General features: G+C 47.2%; 4 protein-coding genes across 4 annotated transcripts; all 4 read right to left on the bottom strand.

The window, feature by feature from the left end:
* Positions 1–6,791: 6,791 nt before the first annotated feature.
* Positions 6,792–8,743, bottom strand: LOC137628515 (pneumococcal serine-rich repeat protein-like). The gene is made up of 4 exons (XM_068359666.1): positions 8,733–8,743; positions 8,130–8,679; positions 7,451–8,088; positions 6,792–7,242 (listed from the first exon to the last, which is right to left on the bottom strand). Exons 1-4 carry the CDS (start codon positions 8,741–8,743, stop codon positions 6,792–6,794), a joined length of 1,650 nt encoding a protein of 549 aa, XP_068215767.1.
* A 5-nt stretch (positions 8,744–8,748) lies between these two features.
* On the bottom strand, positions 8,749–13,802 carry LOC137628514 (pneumococcal serine-rich repeat protein-like). The gene is made up of 6 exons (XM_068359665.1): positions 13,477–13,802; positions 12,761–13,284; positions 11,485–12,669; positions 10,911–11,338; positions 9,966–10,568; positions 8,749–9,258 (listed from the first exon to the last, which is right to left on the bottom strand). Exons 1-6 carry the CDS (start codon positions 13,800–13,802, stop codon positions 8,749–8,751), a joined length of 3,576 nt encoding a protein of 1,191 aa, XP_068215766.1.
* Positions 13,803–14,112: 310 nt separating this feature from the next.
* LOC137628513 (pneumococcal serine-rich repeat protein-like) lies at positions 14,113–17,506 on the bottom strand. Its single transcript, XM_068359664.1, has 4 exons — positions 17,056–17,506; positions 16,431–16,818; positions 14,840–16,398; positions 14,113–14,693 (listed from the first exon to the last, which is right to left on the bottom strand). Exons 1-4 carry the CDS (start codon positions 17,504–17,506, stop codon positions 14,113–14,115), a joined length of 2,979 nt encoding a protein of 992 aa, XP_068215765.1.
* A 128-nt stretch (positions 17,507–17,634) lies between these two features.
* On the bottom strand, positions 17,635–21,448 carry LOC137628511 (pneumococcal serine-rich repeat protein-like). Its single transcript, XM_068359663.1, has 5 exons — positions 21,432–21,448; positions 20,383–21,303; positions 19,516–20,285; positions 18,094–19,290; positions 17,635–17,879 (listed from the first exon to the last, which is right to left on the bottom strand). The coding sequence occupies exons 1-5, from the start codon at positions 21,446–21,448 to the stop codon at positions 17,635–17,637; spliced, it is 3,150 nt and encodes a 1,049-aa protein (XP_068215764.1).
* Between the last annotated feature and the right edge of the window lie 12 nt (positions 21,449–21,460).

Here is a 21,460-nt window from a genome sequence, read left to right as displayed (position 1 = left end):
AATTTATTCAAAATATATTACATAGTAACAATTTCAAAAAATCATAATCTAAAATATTACAAATTCGTAATTTAATTAAAACATATTAGTCATAATCTAAAATAATCGATTTAATAAAAAATATTATATATTCGTAATTTAATTAAAATATATTAGTCAATCTAAAGTAATAGATTTAGTAAAAAATATTACTTATTTGTAATTTAATTAAAATTTATAGTTATAATCTAAAATTATATTTAATAAAAAATATTACATTCGAAATTTAATTAAAATAATCATAATCTAAAATAATACATTAAATAAAAAAATATTACATATTCGTAATCTAATTAAAATATTAGTCATAATCTAAAATAATAGATTTAATAAGAAATATTACATATTCGTAATTTAATTAGGTTTTTGAATATTGGACAAGTTCATAAACAGAAATTACCATTTCCATTTTTATATAACTCGAAGAAATCTCTCTACAATAAGCAGCTTAACTAAGTCCCTCATACGGCTGTTGTAAGGTTTTTCCGATCGTAAATTTGTTGCTGTTCTTGACATTTTCCCTTACTGCTTCTTATCTTCAAAGACACTGTGCTTGCATTCACCTAAAAGGATAAATAATAAATAAGACTCTATAAACTTCAAAGATGTTGAGGGGCACTCGTTCATTAAAGTTTTTGCCTTTGCATATGGTTTATCATCTGATGTTATACGATATCCTTTATTGGATACTCGTGCCAGGAGTTGGAATCCTGGAGACCTTTGGTTTTAATCCTATGGGAGTATCACAGTGGCAAATATCCCTTAGAAGGTTACCTATAGGAACCCTTCCATCAGGACGACATGGCCATCTCACACAAAAAATAGATTTTTCACTTTGATCAATATCCGTTTCTTGGTCCCGCCACACTTGCCAGTTCGTAAATTTTCAAGAAGTTAGGAAGCACTTGTTTGCCACATACGTTTTCCCTTCAATATGGGTCATCCTTACTTTATCTATAAGGTTTTCTTGGTCCCGTCATACTTGTAGTTAGTTCATAAACTTTTAATTAGTTGAGAGGTTCTTGTCTACCACATACTTTTAGCCATTCAGTATGGTTTATCTTTACTTAGAAAAGTTTTTTTTTTGATCCACCACACTTATAAGAGGTTCAGGTTCATAAACTTTTAATTAGTTGAGAAGTTCTTGTCTACCACATACTTTGTCATTCAGTAGGGTTTATCTTTACTTAGAAAAGTTTTCTTGGTCCCACCATACTTGTAAAAGGTTCATAAACTTTTAATTGGTTGAGAAGTTCTTGTCTATCACTTACTTTTAGCCATTCAGTATGGTTTATCTTTACTTAGAAAAGTTTTCTTGGTCCCACCAACTTTTCTTGGTCCCACCACACTTGTAAAAGGTTCCTAAACTTTTAATTGGTTGAAGAGTTCTTGTCTATCACATACTTTTAGCCATTCAATATGGTTTATCTTTACTTAGAAAAATGTCTTGGTCTCGCCACACTTGTAAGAGGTTCATAAACTTTTAATTGGTTGAGAAGTTCTTGTCTATCATATACTTTTAGCCATTCAGTATAATTTATCTTTACTTACAAAAGTTTTCTTGGTCCCGCCACACTTGTAAGATGATCATAAACTTTTAATTAGTTGTTGGTTCTTGTCTAGCACATACTTTTAGCCATTCAGTATGGTTTATCTTTACTTAGAAAAGTTTTCTTGGTCCCGCCACACTTGTAAGAAGTTCATAAACTTTTAATTAGTTGAGAAGTTCTTGTCTATCACATACTTTTAGCCATTCAGTATGGTTTATCTTTACTTACAAAAGTTTTCTTGGTCCCACCAACTTTTCTTTGTCCCGCCACACTTGTAAAAGGTTCATAAACTTTTAATTAGTTAAGAAGTTCTTGTCTACCACATACTTTTAGCCATTCAGTATGGTTTATCTTTACTTACAAAAGTTTTCTTGATTCCACCACTCTTGCAAGAGGTTTATAAACTGTTAATTACTTGAGAGGTTCTTGTCTACCACATACTTTTAGCCATTCATTATGGTTTATCTTTACTCAGAAAAGTTTTCTTGATCCCGCCACACATGTGAGAGGTTCATAAACTTTTGATTAATTGAGAAGTTCTCGTCTATCACATACTTTTACCCATTTAGTATGGTTTATCTTTACTTAGAAAAGTTTTCTTGGTCCAGCCACACTTGTAAGAGGTTCATAAACTTTTAATTAGTTGAGAAGTTCTTGTCTATCACATACATTTAGCCATTCAGTATGGTTTATCTCTACTTAGAAAAATTTTCTCGGTCCCGCCACACTTGTAAGAGGCTCGTAAACTTTCAGTTAGTTGAGAATTTCTTGGCTACCACAAACTTTTAGCCATTCAGCATGGTTTATCTTTACTCAGAAAAGTTTTCTTGATCCCGCCACACTTGTAAGAGGTTCATAAACTTTTAATTAGTTGGGAAGTTCTTGTTTACCACATAATTATAGCTATTCAGCATGGTTTATCTTTACTTAGAAAAGTTCTCTTGGCCCTGCCACATTTTTAAGAGGTTCATAAACTGTTAATTGGTTGAGAGGTTCTTTTCTACCGCAAACTTCCTTTCAGTATGGTTTATCTTTATTTATAATTTTTTTCTTGGTTCCACCACTTTTGTAAGAGGTTCATAAACTGTTAATTAGTTAAGAGGTTCTTTTCTACCGCAAACTTTCTTTCAGTATGGTTTATCTTTACTTAGGAAAGTTTTTTTGGTCCCACCACACTTGTAAGAGGCTCATAAACTTTTAATTAGTTGAGAAGTTCTTGTCTAGCACATACTTTTAGCCATTCAGCATGGTTTATCTTTACTTAGAAAAGTTTTCTTGGTTCCACCAACTTTTCTTAGTTCTGCCACACTTGGTAAAGGTTCATAAACTTTTAATTGGTTGAGGAGTTCTTGTCTATCACATACTTTTAGCCATTCAGCATGGATTATCTTTACTTAGAAACGTTTTCTTGGTTCCACCACACTTGCAAGAGGTTCATAAACTGTTGATTAGTTGAGAGGTTCTTGTATACCACATACTTTTAGCTATTCAGCATGGTTTATCTTTACTTAGAAAAGTTTTCTTGATTCCACCACACTTGTAAGAGGTTCATAAACTTTTAATCAGTTGAGAGGTTCTTATCTACCACATACTTTTAGCCATTCATTATGGTTTATCTTTACTTACAAATGTTTTCTTGGTTCCACCACACTTGTAAGAGGTTCATAAACTGTTGATTAGTTGCGAGGTTCTTGTCTACCACAAACTTTCAGTCTTTCAGCATGGTTTATCTTTACTTAAAAAAGTTTGTGGTCCCGTCACACTTGTAAGAGGCGCATAAACTTCAAATTAGTTGAGAGGTTCTTGTCTACCACATACTTTTAGCCATTCAGTATGGTTTATATTTACTTAGAAAAGTTTTCTTGGTTCCACCACACTTGCAAGAGGTTCATAAACTGTTGATTAGTTGAGAGGTTCTTGTCTACCACAAACTTTTAGTGTTTCAGCATGGTTTATCTTTACTTAAAAAAGTTTGTGGTCTCGCCACACTTGTAAGAGGCGCATAAACTTCAAATTAGTTGAGAGGTTCTTGTCTAGCACATACTTATAGCTATTCAGTATGGTTTACTTTTAGCCATTCAGTATGGTTTATCTTTACTTAGAAAAGTTTTCTTGGTTCCACCACACTTGCAAGAGGTTCATAAACTGTTGATTAGTTGAGAGGTTCTTGTCTACCACAAACTTTCAGTCTTTCAGCATGGTTTATCTTTACTTAAAAAAGTTTGTGGTCTCGCCACACTTGTAAGAGGAGCATAAACTTTTAATTAGTTGTGAAGTTCTTGTCTACCACATACTTTTAGCCATTCAGTATGGTTTATCTTTACTTAGAAAAGTTTTCTTGGTTCCACCACACTTGCAAGAGGTTCATAAACTGTTGATTAGTTGAGAGGTTCTTGTCTACCACAAACTTTTAGTGTTTCAGCATGGTTTATCTTTACTTAAAAAAGTTTGTGGTCTCGCCACACTTGTAAGAGGAGCATAAACTTTTAATTAGTTGTGAAGTTCTTGTCTACCACATACTTTTAGCCATTCAGTATGGTTTATCTTTACTTAGAAAAGTTTTCTTGGTTCCACCACACTTGCAAGAGGTTCATAAACTGTTGATTAGTTGAGAGGTTCTTGTCTACCACAAACTTTTAGCCATTCAGCATGGTTTATCTTTACTTAGAAAAGTTTTCTTGATTCCACCACACTTGTAAGAGGTTCATAAACTGTTGATTAGTTGAGAGGTTCTTGTCTACCACATACTTTTAGCCATTAAGTAGGGTTTATCTTTACTTACAAATGTTTTCTTGGTTCCACCACACTTGTAAGAGGTTCATAAACTGTTAATTAGTTGAGAGGTTCTTTTCTACCTCAAACTTTCTTTCAGTATGGTTTATCTTTACTTACAAAAGTGTTCTTGGTTCCACCACACTTGTAAGAGGTTCATAAACATTTAATTAGTTGAAAGGTTCTTGTCTAGCACATACTTTTAGCCATTCTGTAAGATTTATCTTTACTTAGAAAATTTTCTTGGTCCCACCACACTTGTAAGAGGTTCATAAACTTTTAATTAGTTTAGAGTTTCTTGTCAAGCACATACTTTTAGCCATTCAGTATGGTTTATCTTTACTTAGAAAAGTTTTTTTGGTCCCGCCACACTTGTAAGAGGTTCATAATTTTTAATTAGTTGACAGGTTCTTGTCTAGCTCATACTTTTAGCCATTCATTATGGTTTATCTTTACTCAGAAAAGTTTACTTGATCCCGCCACACTTGTAAGAGGTTCATAAACTTTTAATTAGTTGAGAAGTTCTTGTCTACCACATACTTATAGCTGTTCAGCATGGTTTATCTTTACTTAGAAAAGTTTTCTTGGCCCTGCCACAGTTGTAAGAGGTTCATAAACTTTTATTTGGTTGAGAGGTTCTTGTCTACTACTTACTTTTAGCCATTTAATATGGTTTATCTTTCCTTGGAAAAATTTTCTTGGTCCCACCACACTTGTAATGGGTTCATAAACTTTTAATTAGTTGACAGGTTCTTGTCTACCACATACTTTTAGCCATTCCGTGTGGTTTATCTTTACTTAGTTTAGTTTTCTTGCTCCGCCACACATGTAAGAGGCTGTAACTTTCAATTAGTCGAGAGGTTTTTGTTCACCGCATAGTTTTTGCCTTTGAATGTGGATTATCCATTCTTTGCTTTGAAAAAATTTCCTGGCGTTGTTACACATCGAAGTGTATCATAACTGTAGGAACTGTATGAGTTTTTGCCATAGATATCCTTTGAGTACTCAGATAATCATAAATCGTAATCCACGGAATTTTTCATATATACTTCACCCATAGCAAATTGTGTATGATAGATTTTAACTTCTTGAAAGCAATTAGTCTTCAGTTTCTTGAGATGTGAAGGGAGAACTAATTATGCAATCTTGGGGGTGCATATTTGACAGTTCTTCAGCTCAGTAGAGGTGTAGTTTGGCTTAAATAACTTTAAAATATCACTAACCAAGTCTCGTGGGCACGGCACGTTGCAATTCTTAAATATTCCAAGACGTCCAGTTCTAATAACAAAGTTCCTGCATGTATTTTAGAATCTCTTCTAGCTTTGATGAGCAGCCTGTGTAGTTCAGTTAGCACAGGGACAATATTTCTTGGGGTGGGACAGTCTTTATCTATCTTTTCTGCAAATTAATTTATAAAAGTTCTCAATTGTACTTTGCGTCAGTTTTAATAGTGTATGTGACAGTAATCAATTCTGTTAACTCTTATTACTTACAAACTTATCTTTATAGGACATTTATCTGAATATATCTATAAGAGTGAAGTTTAGGATACTTTTCAATAATTTTTGCTACTAGCCACTCTACAACCCTAGTTGAAAAAAGCTGGATGCTATACGCCCAAGGGCTACAACAGGGAAAATTACCCCAGTGAGGAAAGGAAATAAGAGAAGTGAACAACTAAAATAAAATATTCTAAGAACAGTAAACATTAAAATAGATATTTCATATATAAACTATAAAGAGGCATATCGGCAAAGACTTGTCAGCCTGTTCAACATAAAAACATTTGCTGCAAGTTTGAACTTTTAAGCACACACAAATTGGTGCTGATTTGCCAGATAAAATAGTGTGCCCGAGTGTACCCTCAAGCAAGAAAACTCTAAATCCAAGACAGTGGAAGACCATGGTACAGTGGCTATGGCAATATTCAAGGCTAGAGAACAATGGTTTGATCTTGGATTGTCACTCTCCTAGAAGAGCTGCTTACTATAGTTAGTCTCTCCTACTATCATTTATGTTAGTAACTTCATCAATAAACACATATGGCGATAAAATTAAATCCAATTACTTAATATTTGCTTATTAAATTAATGGGGATAATTAGAGAATTTTCATGTGTTCGGGGTCGGTTATAGTCCAACTGGTGGTGCCTATAATTAATTTTCTTTGGGAGCTCGAGTTGACATTGTTAGTATATACTCTATAAAGCTTTAATTCCAATAATTGTATAAGTGTGTGATTTGTAAGATAAGTAGATATTAGATCTACTTTAGAAGAAAAAAAAATCCTAGAGCCCTTGGCTTGTAATTTTTCTTTTTTCTGAATGTAAATTATGTACCAACTTGGACGGCAGCTTTTTAAATGACTGGCATAAGACTAACAGAAGGGGATAACTCGACCCATATCAGAATCTGCAGTGTCGGAATACTCTCACATCACGCTAGTAGCAGTAGCAGCGGCGGTATCGGGACTAGTAGCAGCAGCATCAGCATTGGGACTAGTAGCATAATTGGCACCGGGACTAGTAACAGGAGCAGCATGGGCATCAGGACTAGTAGCAGCAGCAGGGGTATCAGGACTAGTAATAGGAGCAGCAGGGGCATCGGGACTAGTAGCAGCAGCAGCGGCAGCATCGGGACTAGTAGCAGCAGCAGCGGCAGCATCGGGACTAGTAGCAGTAGCAGCAGGAGTATCCGGACTAGTAGCAACAGCAACGGTATCCGGACTAGTAGCAACAGCAACAGCAGTGGCATTGGAACTCGTAGCAGCAGCAACAGCAGTGGCAGGAACTAGTAGCAGCAGCAACAGCAGTGGCAGGAACGAGTAGCAGCAGCAACAGCAGTGGCAGAAACTAGTAGCAGCAGCAGTGGCAGCAACAAAACTAGTAGTAGTAGTAGCAGCAGCAGCAACATTAAAACTAGTAGCAGCAGCAGCAACATCAAAACTAGTAGCAGCAGCAGCAACATCAAAACTAGGAGCAGCAGCAGCAGCAGCAACATTAAAACTAGTAGCAGCAGCAGCAACATCAAAACTAGTAGCAGCAGCAGCAACATCAAAACTAGGAGCAGCAGCAGCAACATCAGGACTACTAGTAGCAGCAGCTGCGTGGACTACTAGTAGCAGCTGCAACATCAGGACTACTAGTAGCAGCAGCTGCAACATCAGGACTACTAGTAGCAGCAGCTGCAACATCAGGACTACTAGTAGCAGCAGCTGCAACATCAGGACTACAAGTAGCAGCAGCTGCAACATCAGGACTACAAGTAGCAGCAGCTGCAACATCAGGACTACAAGTAGCAGCAGCTGCAACATCAGGACTACAAGTAGCAGCAGCTGCAACATCTGGGCTACAAGTAGCAGAAGCTACAACATCAGGACTACTAGTAGCAGCAGCTGCAAAATCTGGACTACTAGTAGCAGCAGAGGCATTGGGTATAGTACCAGCAGGAGCATCGTCATAGAGACTAGTTGTAGCACTAGTGATGGCATCGGGATTAGTAGCAGTACTGGCTTCAGGATTAATAGCCAGAGCAGCAGCGGCATCAGGACCAGTAGCAGCATCGGGACTAGTATCAGCAGCAGCATCGATACTAGTAGCAGCAGCAGTGACAGCATCGGGACTGGTAGCAGTATCGACATCGGGACTCGTAGCACCATCGGCTTCAGGACTAGTAGCAGGAGCAGCACAGCGGGCATAGTAGCAGCCCGAGCAGCGGCGGCATCGGGACTAATATCAGGAGCAGTGGCATCGGGAATAGTACCAGCAACAGCGGCCTCGGGACTAGTAGCAGCAGCAGTGGCATCAGGACTAGTAGCAGCAGCAGCGGCATCGGGACTAGTAGCAGCAGCAGCAGCATTAGAACTAGTAGCAGTCACTGCAGCATCATAGGAAGTAATAGCAGCAGAAGCCGCATTGGAACTAGTAGCAGCAGCAGCAAAAGCACTGGCATCAGAACAAGTAGCAGCAGCAACGGCATCGGGAATAGTAGCAGTAATAGCGACATCGAGCCTAGCAGCAGCAGCAGCGACACCGAAACTAGTAGCATCATCAGCAGCGACACCGAAACTAGTAGCATCATCAGCAGCGACATCGGGACTAGCATCAGCAGCAGCGACACCGAAACTAGCAGTAGCAGCTGCAGCGACACCAAAACTAGGAGCAGCAGCTGCAGCGACACCGAAATTAGTAGCAGAAGATGCAGCGGCATTAGAACTAGTAGCAGTCACTGCAGCGACATCGGAAATAGTAGCAGCAGTATCATAGGAACCAGTAGCAGCAGTATCATAGGAACCAGTAGCAGCACAAGCTGCATTGGAACTAGTATCAACAGTAGCAAAAGTAGTGGCATCAGCACTAGTAGCATCAGCAACAGCAGTGGCATTGGAACTAGTAGCAGCAGCAAAACTTAGTAGCAGCATATGCAGCAGCATTGGGACTAGTAGCATCAGCATTGGGACTAGTAGGAGCAGCATTGGAACATGTAGCAGCAGCATTGGAACTAGTAGGAGCAGCATCAGAACTAGTAGTAGAAGCATTGGAACTAGTAGCAGCAGTGGTGGCTTTGGAACTAGTAGCAGCAGTGGTGGCATCAGAACTAGTAGCAGCAGTGGTGGCATCAGAACTAGTAGCAGCAGCGGCTGCATAAGAACTAGTAGCAGCAGCAGTGGCGGCATCAGAACTAGTAGCAGCAGAAGCCTCTGAACTAGTAGCAGCATAAGCAGCGGCGGGGGCTTCGGAACAAGTAGCAGCAGAAGCAGCAGTGGTGGCTTCGTAACAAGTAGCAGCAGCTGCAGCGGCGGCGGCTTCGGAACTAGTAGCAGCAGCAGCGGCATCGAAACTAGTAGCAGCAGCACCAGCGGCATCAAAACTAGTAGCAGCAGCAGCGGCATAAAAAAACTAGTAGCAGCAGCAGCATTGAAACTAGTAGCAGCAAAAGCAGCGGCATCAAAATCAGTAGCAGCAGAAGCAGGGGTGGCGGCTTTGGAACAAGTAGCAGCAGCTGCAGCGGCGGGGGCTTTGGAACTAGTAGCAGCAGCAGCAGCATCAAAAGTAGTAGCAGCAGCAGCAGCGGCATCAAAACTGGTAGCAGCAGCAGCAGCATTGAAACTAGTAGCAGCAGCAGCAGCGGCATAGAAATTAGCAGCAGCAGCGGCATCGGAACTAGTAGCAGCAGCATCGGCATCGGAACTAGTAGTAGCAGCGGCGGCTTCAGAACTAGTAGCAGCAGCTGCAGCGTCGGCGGCTTCGGAACTAGTAGTAGCAGCTGCAGCGTCGGCGGCTTCGGAACTAGTAGTAGCAGCAGCGACATTGGAACTAGTAGCAGCAGCAGCGACATTGGAACTAGTAATAGCAGCAGCAGCGACATTGGAACTAGTAATAGCAGCAGCAGCGACATTGGAACTAGTAATAGCAGCAGCAGCGACATTGGAACTAGCAGTAGCAGCAGCAGCGGAACTAGCAGTAGCAGCGGCATTGGAACTAGCAGTAGCAGCAGCAGCGGCATTGGAACTAGCAGTAGCAGCAGCAGCGGCATCGGAACTAGCAGTAGCAGCAGCAGCGGCATCGGAACTAGCAGTAGCAGCAGCAGCGGCATTGGAACTAGCAGTAGCAGCAGCGGCATCGGAACTAGCAGTAGCAGCAGCGGCATCGGAACTAGAAGCAGCAGCAGCATCGAAACTAGTAGCAGCAGTGGCATTAGAACTAGTAGTAGCAGCAGCGACGGCATCAGACCTAGTAGTAGCAGCAGCAGCATCAGAATTAGTAGTAGCAGCAGTGGCATTGAAACTAGTAGCAGCAGCAGCGGCATCAGAACTAGTAGTAGCAGTAGCAGCAGCTACATCAGCATCGAAACTATTAGTAGCAGCATCAGCAGCGGCCTCAGAACTAGTAGTAGCAGCAGCATCAGCAGCGGCATCGGAACTAGTAGTAGCAGCAGCATCAGCAGCGGCATCGGGACTAGTAGTAGCAGCAGCATCAGCAGCGGCATCGGGACTAGTAGTAGCAGCAGCATCAGCAGCGCCATCGGGACTAGTAGTAGCAGCAGCATCAGCAGCGCCATCGGGACTAGTAGTAGCAGCAGCATCAGCAGCGGCATCGGGACTAGTAGTAGCAGCAGCATCAGCAGCGGCATCGGGACTAGTAGTAGCAGCAGCATCAGCAGCGGCATCGGGACTAGTAGCAGCAGCAGCATAGCAACGGCATCGGGACTAGTAGTAGCAGAAGCAGCAGCGGCATCTGAACTAGTAGCAGCAGCACCAGCGGTATCAGAACTAGTAGCACCAGCAGCATCGGAACTAGTAGCAGCAGAAGAGGTGGCATTGCAACTAGTAGCGACATCAGAACTAGTAACAGCATCAGCGGCATCGGAACTAGTAGCAGCAGCGGCGCATCGGAACTAGTAGCAGCAGCGGCGGCATCGGAACTAGTAGCCGCAGCGGCGGCATCGGAACTAGTAGCAGTAGTGGCATCAGGACTAGTAGCAGGAGCAGCGGCAGCATCAAAACTTGTAGCAGCAGTGGCATCGGAAATAGTAGCAGCGGCATCGGAACAATAGCAGTAGCAGCAGCATCAGAACTAGTAGCAGCTGCAGAGGCTTTGGAACTAGCATCAGCAGAGGCATCAAAACTAGTAGCAGCATTGGAACTGGCAGCAGCTGCAGCGGCATTGGAACTAGCAGCAGCACCGGCATTGGAACTAGCAGCAGCACCGGCATTGGAACTGGCAGCAGCTGCAGCGGCATTGGAACTAGCAGCAGCGGCATCGGAACTAGCAGCAGCAGGGGCATTGTAACTAGTAGTAGTAGCAGTGGCATCGGAACTAGCAGCATCAGCAGCAGCATCGGAACTAGTAGCATCAGCAGCAGCAACACCGAAACTAGTAGCAGCAGCTGCAGCAGCACCAAAACTAGGAGCAGCAGCTGCAGCGACACCGAAATTAGTAGCAGAAGCTGCAGCGGCATTAGAACTAGTAGCAGTCACTGCAACGACATTGGAAATAGTAGCAGCAGTATCATAGAAACCAGTAGCAGCACAAGCTGCATTGGAACTAGTATCAACAGTAGCAAAAGCAGTGGCATTGGAACTAGTAGCAGCAGCAAAACTTAGTAGCAGCAGATGCAGTGACAGGAACTAGTAGCAACAGCATCGGAACTAGTAGTAGCAACATCGGAACTAGTAGCAGCAGCAAGGGCATTGGAACTAGTAGCATCAGCAGCAGTGGCGGCATCAGAACTAGTAGCAGCAGCAGCAGCGGCGGCATCAGAACTAGTGGCAGCATCAGAACTAGTAGCATTAGAAGCCTCTGAACTAGTAGCAGCAGAAGCAGCGGCGGGGGCTTCGGAACAAGTAGCAGCAGATGCAGTGGTGGGGGCTTTGAAACTAGTGGCAGCACCAGCAGCGGCATTAAAATTAGTAGCAGCACCAGCAGCGGCATTAAAATTAGTAGCAGCAGCGGCATCGGAACTAGTAGTAGCAGCAGCGGCTTCGGAACTAGTAGCAGAAGCTGGAACGGCAGCAGCTTCGAAACTAGTAGTAGCAGCAGCGGCTTCAGAACTAGTAGCGGCAGCTGCAGCATCGGCAGCTTCAGAACTAGTAGCAGCGACATTGGAACTAATAGTAGCAGCAGCAGCCACATCAGCATCAGAACTAGTAGTAGCAGCAGCGGCATCAGAACTAGTAGTAGCAGCAGCGGTATCAGAACTAGTAGTAGCAGCAGCTGCATCGGCGGCATCGAAACTAGTAGCAGCAGCAGCATCGACTTCAGAACTAGTAGTAGCAGCAGCGGCATCAGAACTAGTAGCAGAAGCAGCAGCGGCATCAGAACTAGTAGCAGAAGCACCATCGGCATCAGAACTAGTAGTAGCAGCAGCGATGGCATCAGACCTAGTAGTAGCAGCAGCATCAGCAACGGCATCGGAAATAGTAGTAGCAGCAGCGTCGGCATCACACCTAGTAGTAGCAGCAGCGGCATCAGAATTAGTAGTAGCAGCAGCAGCAGCGGCATCGGAACTAGTAGTATCAGCAGCAGCAGCTACTTCAGCATCGAAACTAGTAGTAGCAGCATCAGCAGCGGCATCGGAACTATTAGTAGTAGCAGCATCAGCAGTGGCATCGGAACAAGTAGTAGCAGCAGCATCAGCAACGGCATCGGGACTAGTAGCAACAGCAGCATCAGCAGTGGCATTTGGATTAGTAGTAGCAGCAGCATCAGCAGCAGCATCAGAACTAGTAGCAGCAGCGGCGGCATTGAAACTAGTAGCAGCAGCACCAGCGGCATCAAAACTAGTAGCAGCAGCAGCGGCATAAAAAACTAGTAGCAGCAGCAGCATTGAAACTAGTAGCAGCAAAAGCAGCGGCATCAAAATCAGTAGCAGCAGAAGCAGGGGTGGCGGCTTTGGAACAAGTAGCAGCAGCTGCAGCGGCGGGGGCTTTGGAACTAGTAGCAGCAGCAGCAGCATCAAAACTAGTAGCAGCAGCAGCAGCGGCATCAAAACTGGTAGCAGCAGCAGCAGCATTGAAACTAGTAGCAGCAAAAGCAGTGGCATAGAAATTAGCAGCAGCAGCGGCATCGGAACTAGTAGCAGCAGCATCGGCATCGGAACTAGTAGTAGCAGCGGCGGCTTCAGAACTAGTAGCAGCAGCTGCAGCGTCGGCGGCTTCGGAACTAGTAGTAGCAGCTGCAGCGTCGGCGGCTTCGGAACTAGTAGTAGCAGCAGCGACATTGGAACTAGTAATAGCAGCAGCAGCGACATTGGAACTAGTAATAGCAGCAGCAGCGACATTGGAACTAGTAATAGCAGCAGCAGCGACATTGGAACTAGCAGTAGCAGCAGCAGCGGAACTAGCAGTAGCAGCGGCATTGGAACTAGCAGTAGCAGCAGCAGCGGCATTGGAACTAGCAGTAGCAGCAGCAGCGGCATCGGAACTAGCAGTAGCAGCAGCAGCGGCATCGGAACTAGCAGTAGCAGCAGCAGCGGCATTGGAACTAGCAGTAGCAGCAGCGGCATCGGAACTAGCAGTAGCAGCAGCGGCATCGGAACTAGAAGCAGCAGCAGCATCGAAACTAGTAGCAGCAGTGGCATTAGAACTAGTAGTAGCAGCAGCGACGGCATCAGACCTAGTAGTAGCAGCAGCAGCATCAGAATTAGTAGTAGCAGCAGTGGCATTGAAACTAGTAGCAGCAGCAGCGGCATCAGAACTAGTAGTAGCAGTAGCAGCAGCTACATCAGCATCGAAACTATTAGTAGCAGCATCAGCAGCGGCCTCAGAACTAGTAGTAGCAGCAGCATCAGCAGCGGCATCTGAACTAGTAGTAGCAGCAGCATCAGCAGCGGCATCGGGACTAGTAGTAGCAGCAGCATCAGCAGCGGCATCGGGACTAGTAGTAGCAGCAGCATCAGCAGCGCCATCGGGACGTAGTAGCAGCAGCATCAGCAGCGCCATCGGGACTAGTAGTAGCAGCAGCATCAGCAGCGGCATCGGGACTAGTAGTAGCAGCAGCATCAGCAGCGGCATCGGGACTAGTAGTAGCAGCAGCATCAGCAGCGGCATCGGGACTAGTAGCAGCAGCAGCATAGCAACGGCATCGGGACTAGTAGTAGCAGAAGCAGCAGCGGCATCTGAACTAGTAGCAGCAGCACCAGCGGTATCAGAACTAGTAGCACCAGCAGCATCGGAACTAGTAGCAGCAGAAGAGGTGGCATTGCAACTAGTAGCGACATCAGAACTAGTAACAGCATCAGCGGCATCGGAACTAGTAGCAGCAGCGGCGCATCGGAACTAGTAGCAGCAGCGGCGGCATCGGAACTAGTAGCCGCAGCGGCGGCATCGGAACTAGTAGCAGTAGTGGCATCAGGACTAGTAGCAGGAGCAGCGGCAGCATCAAAACTTGTAGCAGCAGTGGCATCGGAAATAGTAGCAGCGGCATCGGAACAATAGCAGTAGCAGCAGCATCAGAACTAGTAGCAGCTGCAGAGGCTTTGGAACTAGCATCAGCAGAGGCATCAAAACTAGTAGCAGCATTGGAACTGGCAGCAGCTGCAGCGGCATTGGAACTAGCAGCAGCACCGGCATTGGAACTAGCAGCAGCACCGGCATTGGAACTAGCAGCAGCGGCATCGGAACTAGCAGCAGCAGGGGCATTGTAACTAGTAGTAGTAGCAGTGGCATCGGAACTAGCAGCATCAGCAGCAGCATCGGAACTAGTAGCATCAGCAGCAGCAACACCGAAACTAGTAGCAGCAGCTGCAGCAGCACCAAAACTAGGAGCAGCAGCTGCAGCGACACCGAAATTAGTAGCAGAAGCTGCAGCGGCATTAGAACTAGTAGCAGTCACTGCAACGACATTGGAAATAGTAGCAGCAGTATCATAGGAACCAGTAGCAGCACAAGCTGCATTGGAACTAGTATCAACAGTAGCAAAAGCAGTGGCATTGGAACTAGTAGCAGCAGCAAAACTTAGTAGCAGCAGATGCAGTGACAGGAACTAGTAGCAACAGCATCGGAACTAGTAGTAGCAACATCGGAACTAGTAGCAGCAGCAAGGGCATTGGAACTAGTAGCATCAGCAGCAGCGGCGGCATCAGAACTAGTGGCAGCATCAGAACTAGTAGCATTAGAAGCCTCTGAACTAGTAGCAGCAGAAGCAGCGGCGGGGGCTTCGGAACAAGTAGCAGCAGATGCAGTGGTGGGGGCTTTGAAACTAGTGGCAGCACCAGCAGCGGCATTAAAATTAGTAGCAGCACCAGCAGCGGCATTAAAATTAGTAGCAGCAGCGGCATCGGAACTAGTAGTAGCAGCAGCGGCTTCGGAACTAGTAGCAGAAGCTGGAACGGCAGCAGCTTCGAAACTAGTAGTAGCAGCAGCGGCTTCAGAACTAGTAGCGGCAGCTGCAGCATCGGCAGCTTCAGAACTAGTAGCAGCGACATTGGAACTAATAGTAGCAGCAGCAGCCACATCAGCATCAGAACTAGTAGTAGCAGCAGCGGCATCAGAACTAGTAGTAGCAGCAGCGGTATCAGAACTAGTAGTAGCAGCAGCTGCATCGGCGGCATCGAAACTAGTAGCAGCAGCAGCATCGACTTCAGAACTAGTAGTAGCAGCAGCGGCATCAGAACTAGTAGCAGAAGCAGCAGCGGCATCAGAACTAGTGGCAGAAGCACCATCGGCATCAGAACTAGTAGTAGCAGCAGCGATGGCATCAGACCTAGTAGTAGCAGCAGCATCAGCAACGGCATCGGAAATAGTAGTAGCAGCAGCGTCGGCATCACACCTAGTAGTAGCAGCAGCGGCATCAGAATTAGTAGTAGCAGCAGCAGCAGCGGCATCGGAACTAGTAGTATCAGCAGCAGCAGCTACTTCAGCATCGAAACTAGTAGTAGCAGCATCAGCAGCGGCATCGGAACTATTAGTAGTAGCAGCATCAGCAGTGGCATCGGAACAAGTAGTAGCAGCAGCATCAGCAACGGCATCGGGACTAGTAGCAACAGCAGCATCAGCAGTGGCATTTGGATTAGTAGTAGCAGCAGCATCAGCAGCAGCATCAGAACTAGTAGCAGCAGCGGCGGCATTGAAACTAGTAGCAGCAGCACCAGCGGTATCAGAACTAGTAGCACCAGCAGCATCGGAATTAGTAACAGCAGCAGAGATGGCATTGGAACTAGTAGCGACATCAGAACTAGTAACGGCATCACCAGCGGCGGCATCGGAACTAGAAGCAGCAGCGGTAGCATCGGAACTAGTAGCAGCAGTGGCGGCATCAGAACTAATAGCAGCAGCGGAAGCAGAGGCATCGGCAGTAGTAGCAGCAGTGGCATTGGATCTAGTAGGAGCAGCAGCGGCGGTGGCATCGGAACTAGTAGCAGCGGCAGAGGCTTTGGAACTAGCAGCAGAAGTGGCATCAAAACTAGTAGCAGCAGCAATGGCATCAGAACTAGTAGCAACAGCAGGGGCATCGGAACTAGTAGTATCAGCAGCAGCAATACCGGAACTAGCAGCGACGGCATCAGGACTAGTAGCAGGAGCAGATGCGGCATCAAAACTTGTAGCAGCAGTGGCATCGGAAATAGTAGCAGCGGTATCGGAACAATAGCAGCACCAGCCGCATCAAAATTAGTAGCAGCTGCAGAGGCTTTGAAACTAGTAGCAGCAGAGGGATCAGAACTAGTAGCAGCAGTAGCACCGGCATCGGAACTAGCGGCAGCAGCAGCGGCATCGGAACTAGCAGCAGCAGCAGCAGCGGCATCGGAACTAGCAGCAGCAGCAGCAGCGGCATCGGAACTAGCAGCAGCTACAGCAGCAGCACCGGCATCGGAACTAGCAGCAGCTACAGCAGCAGCACCGGCATCGGAACTAGTAGCAGCAGCAGCAGCGGCATCGGAACTAGCAGCAGCAGCGGCATCGGAACTAGCAGCAGCTACAGCAGCAGCACCGGCATCGGAACTAGTAGCAGCAGCAGCAGCTGCATCGGAACTAGCAGCGGCATCGGAACTAGCAGCAGCAGCAGCGGCATCGGAACTAGCAGCGGCATCGGAACTAGCAGCAGCAGCAGCTGCATCGGAACTAGCAGCGGCATCGGAACTAGCAGCAGCAGCAGCTGCATCGGAACTAGCAGCGGCATCGGAACTAGCAGCAGCAGCAGCTGCATCGGAACTAGCAGCGGCATCGGAACTAGCAGCAGCGGCAGCGGCATCGGAACTAGCAGCAGCAGCAGCGGCATCGGGACTATCAGCAGCAGCAGCGGCATCAGAACTAGCAGCAGCAGCAGGGGCATCGTAACTAGTAGTAGTAGCAGTGGCATCGGAACTAGTAGCATCAGCAGCAGCAATACCAGAACTAGTAGCAGCAGCTGCAGCGTCGGCAGCTTCGGAACTAGCAGCAGCAGCAGCGGAACTAGCAGCAGCAGCAGCAGCGGAACTAGCAGCAGCAGACGCAGCAGCAGCGGAACTAGCAGCAGCAGACGCAGCAGCAGCGGAACTAGCAGCAGCAGACGCAGCAGCGGCATCGGAACTAGTAGCAGCAGCGGAATCGGAACTAGTAGCAGCAGAAGCCACGTCAGCATCGGAACTAGTAGCAGCAGCAGCAGCGGTATCAGAATTAGTAGCTGCAAGCAGCAGCGGCATCAAAATTAGTAGCAGCAGCAGCGGCATCGGAACTAGTAGTAGCTGCAGCGGCATCAGAACCAGTAGCAGCAGCGGCATCAGAACTAGTAGTAGCAGCAGCAGCAGCGGCATCAGAACTAGTAGTAGAAGCAGAAGCAGCCACGTCAGCATCAGAACTAGTAAGTAGCAGCAGCATCAGCATCAGCAAAGGCATCGGAACTAGTAGTAGCAGCGGCGACGGCATCAGACCTAGTAGTAGCAACAAAGTTGGCATTACACCTAGTAGTAGCAGCAGCGGCATCAGAATTAGTAGCAGCAGCAGCTACATCAGCATCAAAACTAGCAGTAGCAGAATCAGTAGCAGCAGCGGCATCGGGCGGCATCAGAACTAGTAGCAGCAGCATCAGCAGTGGCATCACACCTAGTAGTAGTAGCAGCTGCATCAGCAGCGGCATCAGAATCAGTAGTAGCAGCAGCGGCATTGGAAATAGTAGTAACAGTAGCAGCAGCTACATCAGCATCAAAACTAGTAGTAGCAGCAGCATCAGCAGCGGCATAGGGACTAGTAGTAGCAGCAGCATCAGCAGCGGCATCGGGACTAGTAGTAGCAGCAGCATCAGCAGCGGCATCGGGACTAGTAGTAGCAGCAGCATCAGCAGCGGCATCGGGACTAGTAGTAGCAGCAGCATCTGCAACAGCATCGGGACTAGTAGTAGCAGCAGCATCTGCAACAGCATCGGGACTAGTAGTAGCAGCAGCATCTGCAACAGCATCGGGACTAGTAGTAGCAGCATCTGCAACGGCATCGGGACTAGTAGTAGCAGCAGCATCTGCAACGGCATCGGGACTAGTAGTAGCAGCAGCATCAGCAGCGGCATCGGGACTAGTAGTAGCAGCAGCATCAGCAGCGGCATCGGGACTAGTAGTAGCAGCAGCATCAGCAGCGGCATCGGGACTAGTAGTAGCAGCAGCATCTGCAACGGCATCGGGACTAGTAGTAGCAGCAGCATCTGCAACGGCATCGGGACTAGTAGTAGCAGCATCTGCAACGGCATCGGGACTAGTAGCAGCAGCAGCATCTGCAACGGCATCGGGACTAGTAGTAGCAGCAGCATCAGCAGCGGCATCGGGACTAGTAGTAGCAGCAGCATCAGCAGCGGCATCGGGACTAGTAGTAGCAGCAGCATCAGCAGCGGCACTAGTAGTAGCAGCAGCATCTGAAGTAGTAGTAGCAGCTGCTGATGCAACGGCATCGGTACTAGTAGTAGCAGCAGCATCGGAACTAGTAGCAGCAGCGGAGGCATTGGAACTAGTAGCAGAAGCAGCGGCGGTAGCGGCATTGGAACGAGTAGCAGAAGCAGCGGCGGTAGCGGCATTGGAACGAGTAGCAGAAGCAGCGGCGGTACCGGCATCGGAACTATCAGCAGCGGCGGCAGTGGTATCAGACCTAGTAGCACCAGCAGCAGTATTGGAACTAGTAGCACCGGCAGCATTGGAACTAGTAGCAGCAGCAGAGGCGGCAGCATCGGAACTAGTAGCAGCAGCAGTGGTGGCATCAGAACTAGCAGCAACGCCATTGGAACTAGTAGCAGCTGCATCGGAACTAGCAGCAGCAGCAGCAGCAGCAGCGGCAACATCGGATCTAGTACCACCAACAGCAACGCCGGCATCGGAACTAATAGCAGGAGCAGAGGCATCGAAACTAGTAACAGCATCTGGACTAGTAGCGAGAGCAGCGGCGGCATCAAAACTAGTAACGGCCGCAGAAGAAGTAGCACCATCGGAACTAGTAACAGCAGCAACGGCATCAGGATGAGTAGCAAGAGCAGATGCTGCATCCAAACTTATAGCAGCAGCAGCGGCATCGGAACTAGTAGCAGCAGCAGCGGCATCGGAACTAGTAGCAGCAGCGGCATCGGAACTAGTAGCAGCAGCAGCAGCATCGGAACTAGCAGCAGCAGCAGCAGCAGCAGCATCGGAACTAGCAGCAGCAGCAGCATCGGAACTAGCAGCAGCAGCAGCATCGGAACTAGCAGCAGCAGCAGCAGCATCGGAACTAGCAGCAGCAGCAGCAGCATCGGAACTAGCAGCAGCAGCAGCAGCATCGGAACTAGTAGCAGAAGCAGCCTCTGAACTAGTAGAAGCAGAAGCAGCGGCGGGGACTTCGGAACAAGTAGCAGCAGCTGCAGCGACATTGGATCTAGTAGGAGCATCAGCGGTATTGGAACTAGTAGTAGCAGCAGCGGCATCGGAACTAGTAGCAGAAGCTGAAGCACTGGCAGCTTCGGAACTAGTAGTAACAGCAGCGGCTTTAGAACTAGCAGCAGCAGCTGCAGCGTCGGCGGCTTCGGAACTCTTAGTAGCAGCAGCGACTTCAGAACTAATAGCAGAAGCAGCGACATTGGAACTAGTAGTAGCAGAAGCAGCGGCATAGGAACTAGTAGCAGCAGCAGTGGCATCGGAACTAGTAGCAGCAACAGCAGCCACATCAGCATCGGAACTAGTAGTAGCAGCAGCTGCTGCTTTGGAACTAGTAGTAGCAGCAGCGGCATCAGAACTAGTAGCAGCGATGGCATCAGAACTAGTAGTAGCAGCAGCAATGGCATCAGACCTAGTAGTAGCAGCGTCGGCATCACACCTAGTAGTAGCAGCATCAGCAGCGGCATCAGAATTAGCGGTAGCAGCGGCATTTAAACTAGTAGCAGCAATAGCAGCAGCTATGTCAGCATTGAAACTAGTAGTAGCAGCATCAGCAGCAGCATCAAAACTAATAGTAGCAGTGCCATCAGGACTAGTAGTAGCAGCAGCATCAGCAGCGGCATCAGAACTAGTAGTAGCAGCAGCATCAGCAGCGGCGGCATTGGAACTAGTAGCAGAAGCCGCAGCGGCAGCGGCAGCCGCATCGGAACTAGTAGCAGCAGCACCAGCTATCAGAACTAGTAACAGCATCAGCAGCGGCGGCATCGGAACTAGTAACAGCATCAGCAGAGGTGGCATCAGAACTAGTAGCAGCAGCAGCAGCGGCATTGGAACTAGTAGCAGCAGCAGCAGCGGCAGCATCGGAACTAGTAGCAGCAGCGGAAGCAGCGGCATTGGATCTAGTAGGAGCAGCAGCGGTATTGGAACTAGTAGTAGCCGCAGCAGCAGCGGCATCGGAACTAGTAGTAGCCGCAGCGGCATCGGAACTAGTAGCAGCCGCAGCAGCATCGGTACTAGTAGCAGCCGCAGCCGCAGCTGCATCGGAACTAGTAGCAGCAGCGGAAGCAGCGGCATTGGATCTAGTAGGAGCAGCAGCGGTATCGGAACTAGTAGTAGCCGCAGCAGCAGCGGCATCGGAACTAGTAGTAGCCGCAGCGGCATCGGAACTAGTAGCAGCCGCAGCAGCATCGGTACTAGCAGCGGCGGCAGTGGTATCAGACCTAGTAGCACCAGCAGCAGTATTGGAACTAGTAGCACCGGCAGCATTGGAACTAGTAGCAGCAGCAGAGGCGGCAGCATCGGAACTAGTAGCAGCAGCAGCAGCAGTGGTGGCATCAGAACTAGCAGCAACGCCATTGGAACTAGCAGCAGCAGCAGCGGCAACATCGGATCTAGTACCACCAACAGCAGCGCCGGCATCGGAACTAATAGCAGGAGCAGAGGCATCGAAACTAGTAACAGCATCTGGACTAGTAGCGAGAGCAGCGGCGGCATCAAAACTAGTAACGGCCGCAGAAGAAGTAGCACCATCGGAACTAGTAACAGCAGCAACGGCATCAGGATGAGTAGCAAGAGCAGATGCGGCATCCAAACTTATAGCAGCAGCAGCGGCATCGGAACTAGTAGCAGCAGCAGCGGCATCGGAACTAGTAGCAGCAGCAGCGGCATCGGAACTAGTAGCAGCAGCGGCATCCGAACTAGTAGCAGCAGCAGCATCGGAACTAGCAGCAGCAGCAGCATCGGAACTAGCAGCAGCAGCAGCATCGGAACTAGCAGCAGCAGCAGCAGCATCGGAACTAGTAG

The sequence above is a fragment of the Palaemon carinicauda genome, chromosome 36 (assembly GCF_036898095.1).
Source record: "Palaemon carinicauda isolate YSFRI2023 chromosome 36, ASM3689809v2, whole genome shotgun sequence".
NCBI classification, from domain to species: domain Eukaryota; kingdom Metazoa; phylum Arthropoda; class Malacostraca; order Decapoda; family Palaemonidae; genus Palaemon; species Palaemon carinicauda.
The sequence above is the reverse complement of the archived record's forward strand: the minus strand, read 5'-3'. Positions and strand labels throughout refer to the sequence as shown.

Bases quoted from the DNA above. Each gene is read 5' to 3' on its own strand.
- LOC137628515 (XM_068359666.1), bottom strand. The intron at 8,089-8,129 runs GTTGCTGGTACT...TCCTGATATTAG, and splicing joins CTACTAGTCCCGAGGCCGCT to TCCCGATGCCGCCGCTGCTC. The intron at 7,243-7,450 runs GTAGTCCTGATG...TACTACTACTAG, and splicing joins CCACGCAGCTGCTGCTACTA to TTTTGTTGCTGCCACTGCTG.
- LOC137628514 (XM_068359665.1), bottom strand. From the start codon at position 13,802: ATGGCGCTGCTGATGCTGCTGCTACTACGTCCCGATGGCGCTGCTGAT. The intron at 13,285-13,476 runs GTCTGATGCCGT...TGCTACTGCTAG, and splicing joins GCTGCTGCTGCTACTACTAG to TTCCGATGCCGCTGCTGCTG. The intron at 9,259-9,965 runs GCTAGTTCCAAT...TGCTGCTACTAG, and splicing joins CCGATGCCGCTGCTGCTACT to TTTTTTTATGCCGCTGCTGC.
- LOC137628513 (XM_068359664.1), bottom strand. From the start codon at position 17,506: ATGCCGCTGCTGCTGCTACTAATTTTGATGCCGCTGCTGCTTGCAGCT. The intron at 16,819-17,055 runs GTTCCGATGCCG...GTTCCGATGCAG, and splicing joins TGCCGCTGCTGCTGCTGCTA to CTGCTGCTGCTGCTACTAGT. The intron at 14,694-14,839 runs GTCACTGCATCT...ATGTCGTTGCAG, and splicing joins TGCTGTTGCTACTAGTTCCT to TGACTGCTACTAGTTCTAAT.
- LOC137628511 (XM_068359663.1), bottom strand. The intron at 20,286-20,382 runs GTGCTGCTGCTA...TGCTACTACTAG, and splicing joins GTTACTAGTTCTGATAGCTG to TTCTGATGCCGCTGCTGATG. The intron at 19,291-19,515 runs GTTCCGATGCTG...GTTTGGATGCAG, and splicing joins TGCTGCTGCTGCTGCTGCTA to CATCTGCTCTTGCTACTCAT.